Source organism: Acomys minous (assembly GCF_964271855.1).
Source record: "Acomys minous genome assembly, chromosome: 6".
Taxonomy (NCBI): domain Eukaryota; kingdom Metazoa; phylum Chordata; class Mammalia; order Rodentia; family Muridae; genus Acomys; species Acomys minous.
The window spans coordinates 96,923,605-96,944,076 of NC_140487.1; the positions used below are offsets into that span (position 1 = coordinate 96,923,605).

Below are 20,472 nucleotides of genomic sequence, written 5' to 3' on the forward strand. Positions count from 1 at the left end.
CAACACTTTACACTTCTAAGAGTGGGAGTATTTAAAAATATGGAATAGCATGGGGGACGGAGAGATGGCTCAGTGGTTAAGAGCACTGGCTGCTCTTTCAGAGGAGCTGGGTTTGGTTCCCATCATCCACATGGCAGCTCATAAGCATCTGTAACTCCAGTTCCAGGGGACCTGACTCCCTCCTCCGACTCCAAGGTCACCAGGCATCTATGTGCCTGGTGTAGAGGCATCTATGCAGGCAAAACATACATATAAAATAAACAAATATACAAAAAAATTACGAGATAATGATAGTGTTAGAAAGGCTGGAGAGGGGCTGGAGAAATGGCTCAGCAGTTAAGGGCACTGATTGCTCTTCCATAGGTCCCGAGTTCAATTCCCAGCAACCCCATGGTGGCTCACAACCATCTATAATGTAATCTGATGCCCTTTTCTGACCTGCAGGTGTGCACGCAGGCAGAGCACTGTATACATCATAATAAATAACTTTAAAAAAGAAAAAGAAAAAGAAAGGCCGTGGAGCAAAGGGGAGGTGATAATTCTATAGCTAATCTGAAGATGTGGTTCAGCTGGTGGAATTCTCAGCTAGCGCACAACAGTCGGTGCTGCATAAACTAACTGGCCGTGATGGTGAATGTCTATAATCCCAGCACTGCGAAGAAGGTGGAGGCAGGAGGATCAGAAGACCGTGGATGTGATGAGTTGGAGGATAGCCTGGGATACAGGAGATCCTATCTTATGGGGACTATGGGGAAAGCGGTGTTACAGTGAGAACTGCCATTGGCCCAGCCGGTTCCCTCCTGGGTATGTAGCCAACGCACACGAGTCCGTACGCTGTAAGGCTGTCTGCATTGCTACCTATGGTCAGCACTGTTCTCAACAGCCAAGGCTGGCGCTATAGAAAACACATTATGTACTCAGTGGTCTAGCCCCGAACAGAGGGGAACCCTGTCACCTGTGACAAAGACGAAACACGGGCGTGTTGTACTGATGAAATAAGCCAGGAGCAGAAAGACAAACGCGGCACCACCCCACTTGGAACTGGAATTTAAAAAAAAAAAAAAGACTCAGTCACGCAGAGAGAAGAGTGGCTGCCAGGGACAGGGGAGGAGAGAGGAGAGCATGGAGAGGAAAAGAAGAGAGAGAGAGAGAGAGAGAGAGAGAGAGAGAGAGAGAGAGAGAGAGAGAGAGGAGGCAGGGAAAGAAGAGAGGGAAGCGATGGAGGAGAGATAGTGGCGTGGATGTTGTGGGAGTAACTGACCACTTCCTGAAGGAGAAAGGTAAAAGTCCCAGGAACGAACGCAGGGGGCATGTTACATTTCCTACTGTACAGTGTGTGTGTGCGAGTCTGTGTGTGTGTGAGAGAGAGTCTCTGAGTGTATATGTATGTATGGTGTGTATCTGTGTGTGTGAGTGTGTAAATTTGTGTGTGAGTCTGTGTGTGTGTGTGTGAGTCTGTGTGTGAATCTTTATGTGTGTGAATCTGTGTGTGTGAGAGTCTGTGTGTATGAGTCTGTGTGTGTGTGAGTCTGTATGTGAGTCTGTGTGTGTGTGTGTCTGTGTGAGAGTGTGTGTGTATGTGTGTGTGAGTGTGTGTCTGTGTGTGTGAGTCTGTAGTATGAGTCTCTGTGTGTGTGAATCTGTATGTGTGAGAGCGTATGGTGTGTGTCTCTATGTGAAGTGTGTACGAGCCTGTGTGTGTATATGTGTGACTGACTGAGTCTGTGTGTATGAGTACGTGAGTCTATGTGTTTGTGTCTGTGTGTGTGAGTCTGTGTATGTGTCTGTGTGTGAGTGTGTGAGTCTGTGTATGTGTGTGAATCTCTGTTTGTGTGTGTGCCTGTGTGTGCCTGTGTGTGTGTGTGTGTGTGTGTGTGTGTGTGTGCATGCTTGCAGCAGTGCAGGTTCCAGATGGTTCTCCAGTGGCAGTTCACTGGAAATCTCCACTGAGTGGGTGGGGACACAGGCCCTAAAATGTGTACAGATAATGTTTGGGCTCAAGTCAGACTTGAGAGGTGGCATGGTGGTACACAGCAGGGTAAGAGAGACATGGTCAGAGCAGGCAGGGCTGTAGCGTTCTACTGGCAGCGACCTGAGGTACCAGGCAGAGAGTGAGAAGGAGGGGCAGAGTGGGGCAGTAGGGTCTGGCAGCTGTGTGTGGACTCTGCTGGCCCTTGGCACCCTCCATTCCCTTCCTGATGCTCAGGTCAAAGGCCAAGTAGCAAACCTGCCCTGTGGGAAACCCCGTACCGGGAATTCCCAGCTCAATTGCTGACTAGAGTGAAGGCCTCAGCTCCCTGGGCCCCACCTTCCATGGCTCAGGCCACAAGAGAGCACCAGTCCCAGCCCAATGCCCTGCAGGCACTCTGCTGCGGGGAGGAGACACCTGCTGGGCGTATTTCCCATTGACCTTGAGGGGGCGCTCTGTTCCCACCACACAGGGGAAATGTATGCTGGGCACACTGACATCATTATCCACAGCCAAAGGTAGGTAGAGGCAATAAATGACAGGGTGGCCAGAGCCCGGACTGTAGCACCCTGGGAAGAAGTTGCCTGCCAGGTCTGTGACTTTGTAGGGACATTCTTTTTAAATACAGGAGCTGGCCATTTCAGTGTTGCTTCCTCAGGCTGACGAAGGCTCTCTGAGTTCTCATGCTAAGGGTTTGGAAAGCTGCGTGGAGATCTAGAACACACTGGACACTCAGAAAAGGGAAGAGTGCCACTAGGCTGTGGAGAGCAGAGTCTCCTGACGGTCACTGGAGCTGGGGGGCGGGGGGAGGGCGCCAGTTGACGGAGCCCCATCTCAAGTATACAGTTGCCTACTCCTAATTGTTGTGTCAAGAGCTGTGGTCCTGGAGCTGGCATGCCTTGTGTGAGTCCAGGGGAGGAGAAGGTCCTGTGAGCCTGGGCGACTCTGGGGTCCCTCATCTGGGAAGTGAGTGTCATGAGTCAGTTCATCGGACTTGGGAACGTGGGTGGGGAATTCCTCTGTGAAGTTTGGCCTGTCTTTTCTTCCCACCCAACTTCCCAAGATGCCACACCCACAGCCCAGAAAGGAATACGTGGACTCTTGACTTTGTGGGTAGCATCTTTATTCAGGTGCAGCTGCCCGGGGGCCACGAATATGTCAGCCTGGGTCCCATTGCTTTGTCACGGATCCAGCTATGCTGGGAGGGTGGTAATTACGTCAGGGGTGCTTGAGTATGGACAGGCTACACTGGGCTGGGGGGTGGGGTGGGGGGTGGTGTAGGGAGGTGTCCGGAGTGGGCTCAGGACACCCAGAGTCATTTCAGCGGCAGCCTGTACAGGCAACATTTATACACAGCTCACATTCGTCGGTGGCGATGGTCTCTGTGCAGGGAGAAAGCAGATTAGTTGAAGTTGGATTTCGGGGTATCAGTGGTCACAGCCGCTGATCCAGGTTGCAGAGAGGAGCGTGTAGGGAGAGAGCCTTGTGTCTTCCTCATAGAAGCTTCTGCTCTGGACTCAGAGTGAGGGAGCCAGCACCTCCTCTCTCAGATGCTGTCCTTCCTAGCAGAAGCTGAGCAAGGCACTTCCCTCCTGGTCTGAGGTTTCTTATTTTCCACATGGGCTGATCAATCTGACCTGAGTGCTATAGGAAGGATCCTGAGCAAAAGGGACAGATCGGGACCTGCCCAGAGCAAGGGCCCCGAGTGCTTGCGGACTGCAACAGCAAGTGCCCGGTTACTGTGCAGACCTTCTGGCTTCAGCTTAGCTGTCACCTACCTCCCTGGGGAGCCATTTTCAAGCCTGCCGTCATCAGATGTATCAGACGCACGTGTCTCGTGGAATCATATCTCTTTCTTCCCAGAGCCCCTCTCCCCCACCCCCCCTACCCTCTACCCCCGACTTTTGAGGTCTTTGAGGAACTTCCCAGGGCTGTGGAGGTTCTTTTCTACCTGCCTCGATGTACCCAAACTGGGCCAGATCTGGGGAGGACAGGGTTGGGACCCTCTGAGCCATCCTCTCCACAACCACTGGGTTGCTTAGCAGAAACAACTGATGATGGGGAGGTGGGGAAAGGGATGGAGGGGCAGGAAGACCTGAGGGGTGGGATCCTTACTCAAGTCCTTGAAGATGCTGGTAGCATCCTGGGAGGCACAAACAGGCTGGAGGTCCAGGGGCAAGGCTGAGTTATCGCACACAGCGGGCAGGAGGCTATCGCTTGGTGACTGGGGATTGGACATCTGCTGCTCCTCCAACTCTACCAGCTTCTTCACTGATTCCAGCTGGACTTGGAAGCCATGGCACTGCGGAGGAGAGATGGGTGGGAAAGCATCAGGCCCTGGCTAGGAGCAGGCAAGTGCCATGAGATTGGGGGTCAGCAAAGTGCCATGGGTCGCCCAGAATATTCTCTGTGTGCTCACAGCAGAAAAGAAGCTTGAGAGGAGGAAAGTGGAGTGTCACCTTCTGACCTGCCACCAAGAGCGTCAGAAGCCTCCGTCACAGGCTCTCCCACAAGGCTGTGGCGCACTGCGGGTCAGACCCTCGCTCGTCTCCGTTCAGCTGTGTGTCTCTTCCCTATGACCATCCCCTGTGGAAGCCTGGCCATTGGACTGGCCAGCTAACAGGTCCCTTTCCTGTACTGGCCTGGTGACTCTCCCTGTGCTGAGACTGATTCATCCTCTCCTAGACCGTTTTATTCTTCTCCTGGAAACTGCTCCCCCCACTGCCACCTCCCCCCGCCCCACCCTCCCACTCCCTCACCCCACCTACCCCCACCCCACCCCTAGATCGAGATGCCAAACTATAGTCACACAGGTTTAGCAAGACCAGAAACATCCAGCCGCACCATGGCCAGGCCTGATTCCATGCCCCACCAATCTGATAGTCCCTGGAAGACTACTGAAGTCCATGTTCCCTCTTCCTGGCCTTTGCTCTGCCTAGAACATGCTCGCCTGGGCCTGGCACCACTTATCCTTCAGTGAGCACAAAGGTTCCCTGGCAGGAAACCGCTCTGCGACTTGCCCAGGTGGGTGCACACAGGGTAGGGAGCACAAGCGGGGTCCCCATCCCTCTGTGCCTCTCCTCTAGAGACACCCCCCATCTCCTTCCACTCTGTGACTACGCTGACCTCAAAGGAGAGCAGAGCTGAGTAAACAGTCCCGTCTCTCTCTCTCGCTGTCACTGTTGACACTCCTGCAGCCTCCGCCCAGCAGGTGTGTCAAGTCTAGACAGGCTGCCGGGCTGAGCCCCCAGGGAGGTCCTTCAGGCAAAAGGTAGGCTGGTTGGGGTCTCACCTGGATGGAGACACACTGTGCACTCTGCAGCAGCGCCAGTAGGACCACAGCAGCCCACAGTTGGCTTCCCGACATGGCTCTGCTTTTCATTTCACACTTCTGGGCTCCTGTTCCCTCTGCGTCCACCTGGCTGCCACCTGCCTCCTGGCCAGCAGCCCCTTATAGACCAGGGTCCAGAGCCCGGGTCACTTATTAACTGTCTGCCTTGGGTGGGGTTGACAGAGGCCTGGCTCTTTGACAAATTCAGAGTCCCAGGAAGCGGGGGGGTGGGGGATGGGGGATGGGGGGAGTGGAGGGGTTGAGGGGGGATGTTGATGATGATGGGGAATCCAGGGCATGTGGGAACGTGGTCTGCCAAGGGCCTGACATGAGTAGAGCTCTGTGGGAAGGCCTCGGACCACTTCACTTTCTATTCTCCCCTCCACACCTGGGAGGAGGGGACAGTGACAAGTCAAGAAAGTGACACCAGGTGAAGGGAATTGCTCCAGGCCACAGTGACCCCACCCACACATCTTTAGTCCAAGCCAGCCCATAGTCCTTTGAGTGAAAGATGGAAGTAGATCAAGGTTTTCCAGTATTAACTTCACCCATGTCCGGCGTCCTTCCCCAGAACTATAGAAAGACCAGCGTTGTAACCAGTTGTTGCCAGCCATTGCCCGTTTGTACAAGAGTACCCCCGTACCCCCGGGTTGTGTGTGACTGTATCAACTGTACATCTTAGCAGCCGACATGGTGTGAAAGAAAGAGCGCAGATCTCATGGGAGGTGACGAGAGCTCAATGCCTGCTCTGGGGCAGCAGCTGCTGTGTGTGCGTGCGTGCGTGCGTGTGTGAGTCATGTAACATCTGATTGAGGTTTTCTCTACTCTCTGCTCACACAAGCCTATCAGAAGCCATCACAAAGGTGGCTGTGGGCACAACAGACTCCAGCCCTTGAGTTTACCTTCAGTCCCTTTATTCTTCTATGCCAGGTCCCTTACTCTTACACAGCCCACTCCCCAGTCGGCGAAGACCAGGTCAGGGAGCTGGCGCTATCTGATGGTGCTAATACCATGGCCAGGCCTAGCAGCCATGGTCCTGCCAGGGCTCAGCTGGGCCTGGTACAGACTGACACACGGCAGGTGTCCCAGCATGAGCCTACCTGGGCACCTATAGTCACTCAGCTTGGATGGTTAAGTGAATGCTATGACGTGTTCCATCAGACCAGCCCTGCTCGCACATGGTGTTCTGTATACTCCACCTGCCCAGAACCCCCTCGACTTCACTCTTATCTTACGCTGAACTAGATAAAAGGCTCAAGTGAACTTTGGAGTGTCTTTCGTTGCTTTGAATGCAGAGTTCGGCCTTTAGTCTTTGGAGTCTCACATTGTCTTCTCTGTAAGACGCTAACACCTGTCAGATAACAGTGGCTCACGTGCTTGACTATGTGCAAGTAGTGCAAGGCGTGACGAGGCACTCTGCCCATGCTCCCTTGGGGAGTAGGAGGGATGGGACGGGTATTCTGTCCGGAATCTGTGCTCAACTTGTGTTGCTACAGAAAAAGACGCGTGTAGCTTAGAGGCAGGGAGACGGGGCTTGAACCCAGACTCCGGCAGCCTACCCACCATGTGACCTTACTTATCCTGGGCGAGTCACAGTTTCCTCGTCACTGAAGTCAAGAACAGGGAAAGCTAACTAACAGCTCTTGTCTCAAGAAGCCAGGGACTGTCCCTGTCCCTGTCCCCAGATCATTTCACCCACACGTGTTGCAGCACCTGCAACAGAGCATGGCTTATGCCACCTGTTTTTTGTTTTGTTTTTGTTGCTGTTGTTGTTGTTGTTTCCCCAATGGAATCCTCCCAACAAGCCCTGTCTGAACTGGGGGTGAAAACAGCTTTGACTCTCAGCCTTTGCAGGCTGGACTCAGCGCCATTCTATCCAGAGCACTGGGCCGGGGCGGTGGTAGTGCAGACCTTTAATCCCAGCACTTGGGAGGCAGAGGCAGGTGGCTCACTCTAAGTTCAAGGCCAGCCTGGTCTACAAAGTGAGTCCAGGTGAGCCAAAGCTACACAGAGAAACCCTGTCTCAAAAACAAAAAACAAACCAAAACAGAGTACTGGGTTCGCTCAGCCGTGTCACCTCAGATAAGTGATACAACCTCTGAAGTTTCAGCTTCCAATTTGTAGAAAAATGACTGGTTCCCCAGCGCTTGGAGTTGTCACGAGCCTGCTTGGTTGTCGCTCTCCCACTCTTCCTATGGCACAAGCTCCAGGGATAAGAGCCAGGCTCAGGCCCTGAGGTGGAGGCTGCTTTTCTCTGCCAAGCTGCTGGTTCCTCCAGCTAGGACCATCATTCCCAGGCGTGAGTCATGGCTTCCTCTCCCACCGGACAAGACTCAGACTTTCCAGCCCATCTCTCCTAATCTCTTCATGAATGACCCCCACCATCCATTAAGGCCAACTTGAGCACAGATGCAAATCCTTACTGCCACCATAACCAGCTCATTTGCGTCACCCGCTGTCATCAGGAGCCTTCCTTCTTTACGGACTTGGGAAGCCACCGCCACACAAGCCTGTGGAAGCTCGCACACGTGAGGATGGAGGACAGTACACCCCTGTAGGTTTAGCTGCTTCTTCCCCCGCCCCCCCTCCCCCACACGCCACATTGAATCCTTGCTTGGTGTCTATCTTTACGGCACCCCCATTCCCCAGGGGGCACCTCTCAGAGCTCTTTGTCCACTTGGCTCTGAGCATATGGGCCTCCCGGGTTTTCTAACATTTCACTGGCCACATCTTTTCAGTTTCCTTGCCGAGTTGCCCTCTTCGCTTGCCCCCTAAAGTTAGAGCTTGCCAGGGGTGCCAGGACTCACCCTTGGGCCTCTGCCCTCTTCCTACGGCCACTACTTTTGGTAGTGTCATGCAGCTTCAAGGAATTTCATGTTGCCCCTGGGACTGCCTAGCCTGACCTCCCCCGCCATCGGTCATCTTCCGGCACCGGAGAAGATATTACCATGTGCCCGGGTGGTCAGGTCAGGTCAAAAATCAAGGAGCCGTTCTCTATGCAGCTTCTTTATTCACCAAATCCAACGCATTCAGTCATATTGACCTTCAGAATGTCCTCAGCTTTCAACCAATCAGGCCTTACCTCCTCCCCAAGGAAGGTCCAGGTTGTCAGCCTTGGGGTATCAGCAGCATTAGGCAGAGGTCTCCAGGGAAACAGTACCCATAAGCATCTGCTCATCATCCATCTGTCAATCAATCATCGGTCTGTCTACTATCTGTTTTCCATCTAGATTTACTTTGAGAAACTGGCTCGTGTGACTCCCAGGACTGATGGGTCTGAAATTTGTCGGGCAGGCTGAGGACAGGCTGACGATTCAGCTAAGAGCTGTTGTCCTCGCAGGCTGTGGCGAAGTCCTATCATTTTATGTTGTCCTGGTGTCTGTTTTAAATACATCCCGGACCGTCTTCACACTGGGGCGTGACAGTTTCTAATTTTGCTCACTTCTGCCCGGTTCCTCAATGTGATCGAGCCACATGCCTCCTTTAGATCATCATTCTCTGGTGACCCCTTCTGTACGGAGCAGTTAAATATAGCCTGGCTGGCTCGGTCGCCCCTCACACCCTGTGTTGAAAGAACAGACATTCCTGTAACCACATCCCAGTCAATGTCACCTTCGGGGCCTGGAGCCTGAGTCTGCTTTTGCGTTTTATGGTTTTTGTTTTACTTTGGACTGAGTTTCACTATGTAGACCAGGCTGGCACGGAACTCACAGAGTTTCCCCCATGCCTCTGACTCCTGAGTGCTGCTGGGACTTACAGGCCTGTGCCACTGAGCTCTGAAGCACTTGTCTGAGACACACCATTTTAAAGAGAGGTTCTCTCCTTATCTCTCCGAGTGACTGGCAGCTGTTCTCAGAGAGGACCCCCCCCCCCCCCCGAAACAGTCTGGAATCTGAGATCTCAGGGCAGGGCAGCATAAAGAAACACAGGTGGAGGCCCTGTGTTCAGTCTCCACGCTCAACTTCTCCTCTGAAACCCTTAATTTTTGCTCTTAAGATTTTCAGCTGAAGCTGGTTGTGGTGGCACACGCCTTTAATCCCAGTGCTTGGAAGGCAGAGGCAGGTGGATGGCTGTGAGTTCGAGGCCAGCCTGGTCTACAAAGTGAGTCTAGGACAGCCAAGACTACACAGAGAAACACTGTCTCAAAAAACAAAAAACAAAACAACAACAACAAAAAGATTTTCAGCTGAAGTCAGGTATGGTGGTGCACGTCTTTAATCTCAGCACTTAGGAAGCAGAGGCAGGCGGATGGCTGTGAGTTCAAGGCCAGCCTGGTGTACAAAACTGAGTCCAAGACAGCCAAGGCTACACAGAGAAACTCTGTCTCAGGGGGGAAAAAAAGATTTTCAGCTGCCTGAAGCCCCCCTACCTGCCAATACAGTATGGGGGGGCAATTTGCTTTACTCAAGGCTTATTGAATATCAATATTGACCACATGTAAAAAGGATAGTTTTAGAGCAACATCTAGACTGATGTCTGACTGAGCAACGGGACCCTTGCAGCCTAGCCATGCTGAATCCTGAAATGAGCTGTCCTGAGCATTCGAGCTGAGTCACTGAGCCCACACTTACCCCTCCGCTGGCCTTTCTCCCCACACCAGTCAGCACGGGCCTGTGAGGATCTGAGTCAGACCATAGCTGCCCCTGCTCCACCTGCATACAGATTCCCACCTCACACCCCAGCAAAACCGAGAGGCTTCCTTCCATCCCCGGCTTCCCTTGGGCACACTCTTTTCATCTTTAACTTCAGCCCCAACATCTGTTCTTCACGCTTCGGGCATCATCAACCCTCTAGCTTCCATTCCCCCCCCCCCAAACATGTCAAGGACCGTGTTTTATGGAACTTGAGGTTAGTATGGCTGCCAGTGGGTTTCCTCATGGCATCTTCATATACAAGTATTATTGTTCTATGGCCTCACTGCAGCTGGTTCCAGTCCTGGCTGCTGTGAGCAGGGCAGTTACAAAAGGTTTGGATCTCCTGACACTCAAGCGTCATAGAGCTGGGTCACACAGTAGATCCAGCGTCTATTTCTTGAAGGGCTAACATGCCGTCTGTCTTCCATCTGCACCAATTCACACGCCCATGAGCAGTGACTGGGGCTTCCTCTTTTCCCACTGTCTTGCCAGCTTACTCACGCCCTCACTCATCAAGAACCCCCACTCACTTTGAATTCGTTTCTGTGCTGGGTGAGAGAGATGGGCCTGGCCTTACCTTTCCCAGCACCTGGTGCTAAGGAAGCTGAGTTTTCTCCAGTGTATTTTTTTGGCAACTTGTCAAAAATTAGGCATCTGTAACTGTGCGGGTTTAGTGCTGGGCGCTCCACGGGGCCCATTGGTCTGCACTGTTTTTTGGGTCAGCATGATGCCGCTCGTAACTATGGTTCTGCAGTATAATTTAAGATGAAGCATTGTGGTCCCTCCAGCCCTGGTGTCTGCTAAGGATTGCTTTGTGTTTCCATATGAATTTTAGGTGTTCTTTTTCTATTTCAGTGTAGAATCCCACTGGGATTTTCAAGGGATTGCATTGGGTCTGGGTTGTGGTCAGTCAGGCAGCCACCTTCTTGGCATTCATTCTGACAGCACAAGAGACCTTTATGTATGGGATTTCCCCCTCGGATATTTATTTATTTATTTATTTATTATGTATACAGTGCTTTGCTTGCATGTACTCCTGCAAGCCAGAAGAGGGCGCCATATCACATTACAGATGGTTATGAGCCACCATGTCGTTGCTGGGAATTGAACTCAGGACCTTTGGAAGAGCAGGTGGCGCTGCTTAACCACTGAGCCATCTCTCAGTTGGTCTATAGGAAAGCTACTGGGTTTGTACACGGATTCTATGTCTAGTGCTTTGCTGAAAGTGTTTATCAGGTCTAAGAGTTTTCAGGTGAAATCGTAGGGCTTTTCCAGTTCAGGATCATGTCATCTGCAAATAGGTGTAAGTGGCGTCTTCTTTCCCTACTTGTCTCTTTGGTTTCTTTTTCCTGCCTCACTGGTCTCCTCTCGATGGGTGAAGTCCTGCAGTGAGTGTGAGCAGAGAGACGGGCCACCGTGTGAAGCCCAGACCCTAGGCTCCCCCACTTAGTATCACACTGGCTATAAGTTTGCCACGTAGCCTTTATTATGTGGAGGTCTGCTCCTATTTCCAGCTTCTCCAGGGCTTTGGCGGTGCCACACTTTGTGAAAACTCACCAAATCTCTCTTACTTTGGGTCTTTGCTCGTCACCTAGTTCTCTGCTCAGATACCATTCCGTCAAAGAGAGCTTTTCTGAGCCTCCTATCTTGGGAGTTTTCCCTATGACTCTACATGCCCTGAATTTTGCTTGTGGCGTCTGTTGTCTGTCTGTCTGTCTGTCTGTCTATCTATCTATCTATCTATCTATCTATTTTTCTTTCTTTCTAGCTATGCATCCAACCATCCAAGTCACATCTATCTATTGTAATAAGATGTTAGCATTAGTAATTTGTCTGTCTGTATTCTCCCAAAACAACTCCTGGCACATGATTGGTGCTCAGCAAATAAACACATACAATTTAAGCATCAATTCCACCCCTGAGTGTGTGTTTAGTCTGGGGAGTTCCTCACCTCTCAGAAGCCACTGTCACCTGTGCAGCTCCTTCCTGGCACATGATGGCTGTTCCGGAAACTGTTATTATTTTCACACTTGGGAAACAATTCCCAGAAACCGATCCTTTTGTATGTCATGTGCATCGAAGACTTGGGCTCTCAATAACTTAATGACTAGCAGTTCCCCATGGCAGCGTCGCCTAAGAGGTGTGACAAATACCTGGGACCAGAGCCACCTGGGCAGGAGAGGCAGGGAATAGCGAGAGAGACCGCGTTCTAGGAGCCAGTCTCTGAAGCCAGAGTCTGGGGTTTGCTGTGTGCCTGTGCATCAAGACTGCAGGAACAGAGGAGCCCAGGACAAAGTTAAGGTCATCCCCATGCTGAGCACTGCCCTTGACAGAGGTGAGGAGCAGGAATGTACAGGGCAGACATTGGCGTTGGAGCTGAGGCCCTGGAGAAGGACCAGCAGGTGGGGAGGGGTGGGTGGAGCCCAGCATGGAGTCTGTGGTTGACACAAGGAAATGGTTTTGACTGAAAAGCCCGGGGTCCAATAAGTCACTGGTAATCTTAGAAGATGGATTCTGAGGACAGGCAGCATGAAAGCCTGCTTAGAATGTGCTTAGGAAAAAAATCTGGCAGAAAACAAACCAGAGCGTTTATTAGACACTTTAAACCAAAGGTAAAGGCAGACATAGGAGGGACGGTGGGTCCAACACCCTAACTGAGCTGCCTTGGAAGACACTGTAGGAAGCTGTAGAAAGCAGGTGTGGCAGAGGTTCCAGCCGCACCTCAGAGAAGTGGGTGACCTAAAATACACATTTATCTTTGTCATGGCTGCCAGGAAACCCAGAACTAAACTGTGGCCTCAACATTAACATTGCTTTGAACCTCATTCATCTGTGTCTTCCTCTGACTCGCTCCCCTCTCCCTAGGCTGTCTTCACACACTGGCACGCGGACAGGGACACACACGCACGCTCACGCGCACGCACGCACGCACACATGCGCACCCCTTTAGGTGTATTTATATTCTCCTTATATTCAAGGTTTTCGGCTAAGTTGTGGGGGATGGGTCAGGTAATTGACAACCACAGGAAGTGGGTCAAGGCTGCCCCCTCGTGGTGAACACGGAACACTGCAGGAGAATGTCTGAGGTGGCCTCTACCGTAGTTGCTGCAGTGAGCTCTGTCTCTGCCTTGGTGTCCCACCCACGTAACAGGGCAGCCTTCTTAGTCCAGCCTTCTTTAGTGATGCCCCTTTAAAGTGCTGTTGGAGGAAACGAGTGAGATCTTTTAGGGGAAGTCCCTGCTGGTGGTAGATGCTGAGGAGAGCGAGGCTGGGCTACAGAATAGCAGAGGCTGAGCTCAGGCCACTGGCCATTTGGTGCTGACACTGAGTCTGAGGCAGCCAAGGGCAGTTTAGGCAGAGGGAGAACCTCACTGAGGGGTGAGGCGACTTCTCTAGAGCCCAGATTTGCATAATGAAAACTGCCCTCTTGGGGTGACAGTAAGGGCCCCTGACCTAGACTCTTCTAGAGTTTCTGGCTTCCTCCCCTGTGACAGTTGGCAGGTGTGTGTGTGTGTGTGTGTGTGTGTGTGTGTGTGTGTGTGTGTGTCTGTGTGTCTATGTATCTGTGTTGTGTGGGAAGGCTTGCATCTGTGTGTGAGCACATATGTACATGGCCAAACCCATGTGGAAACATGTATGGGAATGTGCAAACATGCACATGAGTATATTGGGCATGTGTATAAAGGAGAAAGTGTGTGTCCATGCTTGTGTGGGAACGGTGTGTGTGTACCTGTCTGTGTGTGACCACATATGTGGGTGGATATTGTGTGAATAGTGTTCGGGACTGCATGTTTAGGAGTCTTTGGGAACTAGTGGGTTTGTGTGTGTGTGTGTGAGTGTAGGGGGGACTGGTGAGGTCACATGTGCTGAACTGTAGAGGAGGGTAGGTAGGAACATGGGTCTCCTCTATGCAGGAAGCTCTTAGGGAAGACTGATGGTGTGGCACCTTACGGAAGGGCGGGGGCAGGAGCCGGGGCAGGCAGGCCTGGCACCACTGTCTGGGAGCTGGTTAATTGATGGAAGGCCCGCTAGGCCCCACGGCCCGTGGAAACCTCCTTTCTTCTTCAACCATCCTGCCTATCTGCAGCAGCAGTCTGGAGGCTGTGACTGGCATCAGACTGAGCTGAAGTGCCACTGCTGTGGGATTATGGGTAAGCAACTTCTTCCTTGAGCATCAGCTCCCCGTGATGATAGATGGAGGCCACGCCCCTGACCGGGGAAGCAGGGCAGTGAGGGGATAGGCTTCCAGCGACCTGCACCAAGGGCTCATGGGAAGTCTTCTTCTGAGCATGCAGGTCCTTCACATATCACAACTGCCCCCCTTGTGTGGAGGACAGGGCCACATAGGCAGCTGTGTGACCATGTCACCGGGCTCTGTCCTCCCTGCTGGACTCTCAGATCTTTGACAGTTGTCCACGCATCCTCTTACCTTCCAGATGTTTCCTCTAGGGGCTCACACAATGACGGGGGTGGGGTGGGGGTGGGGGAGAATGCATGAGTATGTCACCTGGCCTGGAAGGACCTGGATTCCTGGAGCCTTAAAGAGGTGACACAGATGTTTCACATCATTCTTTTGCCACCAGCATAGGACGTGGTCACGTTCCACTTTGAATTCGGCCAGCAAACAGGAAATCAGGCTCTGGACTCGTGTCGGGCACCAGGGCTCAGCCGTGGACAAGGCGTTCCTTGCCTGCGGAAGGGCCTATGGCCGAGGGGGTCAGATGAGGACAAGATGTGGCAGAGGCAAAGATGCTGGGGATGTTGAGTAGGAGTGTTCAGGAAGTGGGGAGCGGCGGGGGTGGGGGGGGACCCAGTGAAAAGGAAAGAGGCTTTTGGGTCTTCTCCAGCCACAGCTGACATCTCAGGCCTGGGATTGCTCCAGAGTCCACACTGCTCTGACCTTAGCCTTAAAGCCAGGCCAGACTCTTGGGGGGGGGGGCGCTAATCCCCAGCTGCCCTTTGGGAATTCTAGCAGCACTGGCTCCCACCGTGGAATGGAGTGCCACCTCCATACACAGTGAGACTCCATCCTCTGTGGAGTTCAGACTTACTCTCTCATCTCTCAGAGAGCCCCGCAGCCAGGCAACCCTACCCATGCCCACAGCCCATGGCATCTTTGCTGACTCTGGATTTCTTTGTATATAGTACCCACTCTGAGTGGCTGAGGAAACCCTGTAACTGCTGAGTCAGGGGCCTGGGTGCCAAACAAGATTGAGCACGGTAGGTGGGGCTGAAACGCAAATTCCCCTGCACTTAAGGAGCCAGGGCCAAGGCACAGCTGTCATGTATGCACCATGGAGTCTGTAGCTGCGATCACTGTGAAACTTGATTACTCTGTCTTAGGGACTTCTCGGAGTCCAACTCCACAATAAAGCCAATCAGACTAAGCCATCAAATGTCAAGTAGCAGCTAATGAGGCATTCACGGGCTTGGGAGAGAAATCAGGCAAGCTCTTATTTCAGGATTATCCCTCCCAAATATTGAATCTGAACTGTAAGCAGAATTCTCTATAATTTCCACTCCTTCCCCTGGCGGGACCATTGGCATTCACTGCACGCACGCACGCTGTAGCTTTCTGGAGAGAGGCTTGACAGGCAGGCAGACTTGCTGCTTCCCGGGGGTGGGGGGTGGGGGGGGCGCTCCCGGGGCATCAGCAGAGAGGAAAGCAGGCAGAACCTGCTGGGAATCCCCCCCCTCCCAGGCTCTCTGGGAGACTGGGGTGGCTTGACTGCCAAGTGCGTCTGGCAACATCAACACCTACCACGGAGGAGGGGAGTCTGCAGCGGGGGAAGAGACGTGGCTACTTTTCTCGTCGGTGTGACAAAATACGGGACGAAGGCGACTTGAAGGGAAGGAAGGGGTTATATTTTGACTTTCAGCCTGAGGTTATGGTCCATCATAGCACGAAGGCAGAGAGGCAGGAGCTTCAGGCCTCTGGCCATGGCAGCCACAGACAGGAAGGAGAGAGGCGGGAAGCGGCAAAGGCTGGCCTCAGCTTGCTTCATCCTTTTTGTCCAGTCCAGGACTCACTGCCCGTGTTTAAAATGGATCTTCCCTCCTCAATTAGCCTGCTCTAGAAAATTCCTCGTAGACATGTCCGTGATAATTCTACAGCCTGTCAATCTAGTTGACTGCCAAGCCTAACCATCGCAGCCTCCCATGCGTGGGGGCTGACACTATAGAGTGACCACTCTCTGCCTCTCCATCTGGGGCCTGCAGACGAGGCTTGTACCCCCTTGGACATATCCAGCTGGGGTTTGGGTTGGGAGAGAGAGAGAGAGAGAGAGAGAGAGAGAGAGAGAGAGAGAGAGAGAGAGCGCTTGCTGTCCCCTCTGTCTCTGCTATGCTGCGATGCAGAAATCTTTTACTCTGTCCCTCTGTTCCTTTGGGAATTTAGATCAACACAGTCACTCCTATGGCAGAGGTTGCAGGTTGCCCATCTACCCCACGGGCCCCTCTCATCCTGAAGGGTCTGCCGCTGGGTGGCGGCTGTCCATCCTGGGAGGCTTGCAGCTGTCTCCAGTCTTGTGCCTGGCCTTTGCTGGTAGAATGTGAGAGGAGGTGGCCTGTGCCACATGGAGGTCTGTTCTTATGTCCCCTTCACTGACGGGTGCCAGGCTCTGGGAGGTGGGAGGACCCAGGGTTGGTTGAGAAATCAGCATTTTGGGGTAGAGCCAGGGACAGAGGCTGTGGTAGACGGCTCCCCTCCTCACTGTCTCCACTGCTTTGTCTACTGCACGAGATCTCGAAGCTTCCCCTATCAAGGCAGGCGAGACAGCACTGACCTCTCACTGCTGTGGCTGGCGCAAGGCTCCTCCAAGCAACTCTCTCAAGAACTCTTGCCATTTCTGCCATCTCTACACAGACATTCCCGGCAGTTTACCAGAGCAGGGAGGACACATGGATGCAGCCACAGGACCCAGGCTGTGCAGCCTTCAGACCGCAAGTGTGGCAGCCCTTCAAGCTCACCTCAGAAGCCCAGGGCCCACTAAATGCTTGTTGCTATCAGCACTGGGGGGGGGGGTGGGGGGGGCGCGGGGCGTGGGGCTTGAGTTTGTGGGTTGTGTGCCCCAGGGCACCAGGTGACTGACTGGTTTATCTCTTTGCAGACTGGAAGTGAAGGGGTGCTGTGACCAGTTGATGGGTGAGACATTCCATAACCTTTAAGGGCTCTGCACTCTGGAACGGACTTGCAGTAGGATTGTAGCTTACCCCAGTTACAACCCCAGTGCTTTAATGACACCCTTCCTCTTTGCATTAGGGTGCAAGGGCTCATAAAAAGCTGGCCTGAGCATGTCATCCAGCCACCGCCCCCCCCACTTCTGCATGTGAGTGACACTGGGCTTCTCTCCTGTCTTCAGCTTCTCCAGGAAGCATATGATATCACTGTCTTATGCTTGCCCCTTTACCTGGAACACTCCTTCCCCACAGCACAGCTGGCTCCCTGCTGAAGTGTCCTTCCTTCCGGCAAATGTCACTGCCCCAAACCTCAGAGGCTGTTTTGATCAAGATGATTCTGCCAGAGGCAGAGGCAATGCAAAAACCAAACCTCACTACTGGAGAGAGCCATGCGGTTGGCATGGGTATGGGCATCCAGAAGTCTCACGTGCTTCCAGAAGGAATGTGAACAGCACAGGCACTTTGCAGAGCAGTTTATGAATTTCTTAGCTAAAACGTTAAATTTATACTTACTTTCTGATTCCGTTGTTTTCTGGATACTCTTAGCATCTATCTGAGAGAAACACAAATGCATGTCTCCACAAAGGCTTGACCGTGAGTCCTCATCGTAGGTTTATTGGTTTCTTCAGCAAATGTGTGGACAAACAAGCTTGTGTATAGTCACACCGTGGAATATTACTCAGCAATGAAAAAGACCGTGGGAGCTTTGCAATGCATCTCCAAAATATCTATGCTGCATGCAAGATCTCTACGCCGCCATCATATCTGGTACAAAAAGAAAGCTAATCCACACTGACAGAGAGTAGAAGGCTGGTTGCCTGGATGTGGGGCGAGAGGGAAGGATCCCGTAAAGATAGAAGAAATGCGACATAGATGGGTATTTTCAGCACTGTGACTGTGGCAGAGACTCACTACAGTCTGCCTTGGCTAACCTTGGGGCTTGTGTACACATTATTTCTCAGGAAGCTGTGAAGACTGAAACCCTTGTGAGGAGTGAGGGGCTTGGATAGTAACGGCCTGGGAGAGTCCAACTCCAGCTGCCTCCTCAGCAACTATCTTACAAATGAAATCCAGAGCTGGTGTGCTCCAGGCTCAGTGGGAGAGGTGCCTGCTGGGACCCGCGCGCTGCAAGTTGTCCCCTGCCCTTTACACAGGTGCTGTGGCATGTGCACACGTGCACACATAAGCACAAATATGACCAAAACCAAAGGAAATGAAATCTCCGGCATAGACCCAGGCCCCGGATGAAACACATGTGGTTTGCTTTCACAGAACAGGGCAGAGCTTGTCCCCTGAAGGGCTTGAGCCAGCAGTGCGGCCCACCCCCGAGTGGACACGTGGGGAGAGCCCGTTTCATTTTAGTCCCATTTTCCACTGTTCTAGTCCTTTCGGCAGTGAACCGAGTTCGTTAACCCCATTCACGGCTGGACGGTGTGGAGAGGCACACACAGCACACAGATGCTCTTCATTAGCTGAGCCACCTACTGGAAGTGCTGAGAGAGGCAGGTGTGTGTGTGTGGCGGGGACAGAGCCTGCGTGTTTTCTCCACAGGAGGCTGAGCTGTCTCACGCATGTGGCAGCTCGGCTTCTATGGTGGCAGATGGCACACCAGTCGGGCTGCTTGGTGGTTCATCTGTGTGCCTGCACTCCTTGCATAAACTAGAGAGGAAAGTTTAGAATATGTAGTTTTATTTTTAATTACCCTGTATATATGTGTGTGTGTGAGTGTATGTATGTGCAAGAGTAGGTGTGTACGTGCGTATATGGGTGTGCATGTGAGTGTGTGCATGTATGCAATATGTGTGTGCACACGCATGTGTGTATGTGTGTGCACGCATGTGTGTATGTGAGTGTGTGTGTGTACATGTGTGTATGTGAGTGTGTGTGATGTGTATGTGTTAGGCATATGCTGGGGACCCAACTCAAGCCATCCGGAAGAGCAGTGTTCACTCCTAACTATTGAGTCATCACTGCAGCCCCATGAGAGGAGATTTTGAAATGATTCTCAGAAATGCTTTGTGACACATACAACAGTTGGTCAGATGAGCAGATGTTTGACTCTCTGGGTTCACGCAACACTTTTACACCCTGAGACTTCTCTGCAGCCCTCCAAATTGGCATTTTAAAAAGCATATATGGCCTGTGGAGCTTGGCTCTCTGAACTATCTGGTGCCATCCTTGTTGCCCTGGTGACACTTGTATCAGCTGCAGTCACGACCAAGCAGATGACCCTTCGTGGAACCCTCAAGGGCCATAATGGCTGGGTGACCTAGATTGCCACCACACCGCACTTCCGGACATGATCCTGTCCATGTCTCTAGACAATACCATCATCGTGTGGAAGCTGCCCAGGGATGAGACCAACTATGGCATTCCACAGCGTGCTCTGTGAGGTCACTCCCGCTTTGATGTTGTTATTTCCTCTGATGGTCAGTTTGTCCTCTCAGGCTCTTGGGATGGAACACTGCGCCTCTGGGATCTCACAGCAGGAACCACCACGACACGATTTGTAGGCGATACCAAGGATGTGCTGAGTGTGGCCTTCTCCTCTGACAACCGGCAGATTGTGTCTGGATCCAGAGACAAAACCCATAAAGTTGTGGACCATTCTGGGTGTCTGCAAGTACGCTGTCCAGGATGAGAGTCATTCAGAATGGGTGTCTTGTGTCCACCTCTCCCCGAACAGCAGCAACCCTATCATCGTCTCCTGTGGATGGGACAAGCCGGTCAAGGTATGGAATTTGGTTAACTGCAAGCTGAAGACCAGCCACACTGGCCACACAGGCTATCTGAATGCAGTGGCGGCCTCTCCAGATGGCTCCCTGTGTGCTTCTGGAGGCAAGGATGGCCAGGCCATGCTGTGGGAGCTCAGTTAAGGGAAGCACCTGCACACACTAGGTACAGCGGGTACATCATCAATGCCTTGTGCTTTACCTCCAACCGCTACTGACGCTGTGCTGCCACTGGCCCCGGCATCAAGATCTGGGACTTGGAGGGCAAGATCATTGAGGATGAACCGGAACAAGAAGTCATCAGCACCAGCAGCAAAGTAGAGCCACCCCAGTGTACCTCTCTGGCATGGTCTGCTGATGGCCAGACTGTTTGCTGGCTAGACAGCCTGGCTCAAGTGTGGCAGGTGACTATAGGTACCCGCTAAAAGCTGATGACAGAATCTTAGGAATAAAACTGGCTTTCTGAAAGAAAGAAAGGAAAAAAAAGCATACATGGTTCTACAGAAGGCTCTGGGATCAGAGCTCTGCCACCTACTCACTGTGTAGCTTGGGTAAGGAACGAGGGCCCTCAGCATCCACATCTGTGACGTGGGTAATTCATAGGCTCGTTTGACAATTTCATGAGCC

The 20,472-nt window shown here is 52.4% G+C and overlaps 1 protein-coding gene and 1 pseudogene across 3 annotated transcripts; one reads left to right on the top strand and one right to left on the bottom strand.

Annotated features, from left to right (window-relative positions):
• Positions 1-3,075: 3,075 nt before the first annotated feature.
• On the bottom strand, positions 3,076-8,589 carry GUCA2B (guanylate cyclase activator 2B). Of its 2 annotated transcripts, none has more exons than XM_084785044.1 (3): positions 8,383-8,589; positions 4,085-4,271; positions 3,076-3,351 (listed from the first exon to the last, which is right to left on the bottom strand). In XM_084785044.1, exons 1-3 carry the CDS (start codon positions 8,479-8,481, stop codon positions 3,290-3,292), a joined length of 348 nt encoding a protein of 115 aa, XP_084641170.1. In that variant the 5' UTR covers positions 8,482-8,589; the 3' UTR covers positions 3,076-3,289. The 2 variants fall into 2 exon arrangements, with proteins under 2 accessions (XP_084641170.1, XP_084641171.1); XM_084785045.1 differs by lacking the exon at positions 8,383-8,589 and adding an exon at positions 5,262-5,421.
• A 10,659-nt stretch (positions 8,590-19,248) lies between these two features.
• LOC311599698 (small ribosomal subunit protein RACK1-like) lies at positions 19,249-20,270 on the top strand (annotated as a pseudogene). Its single transcript has one exon. The product of its transcript is annotated as a small ribosomal subunit protein RACK1-like (transcript).
• The last annotated feature ends 202 nt before the right edge of the window (positions 20,271-20,472 follow it).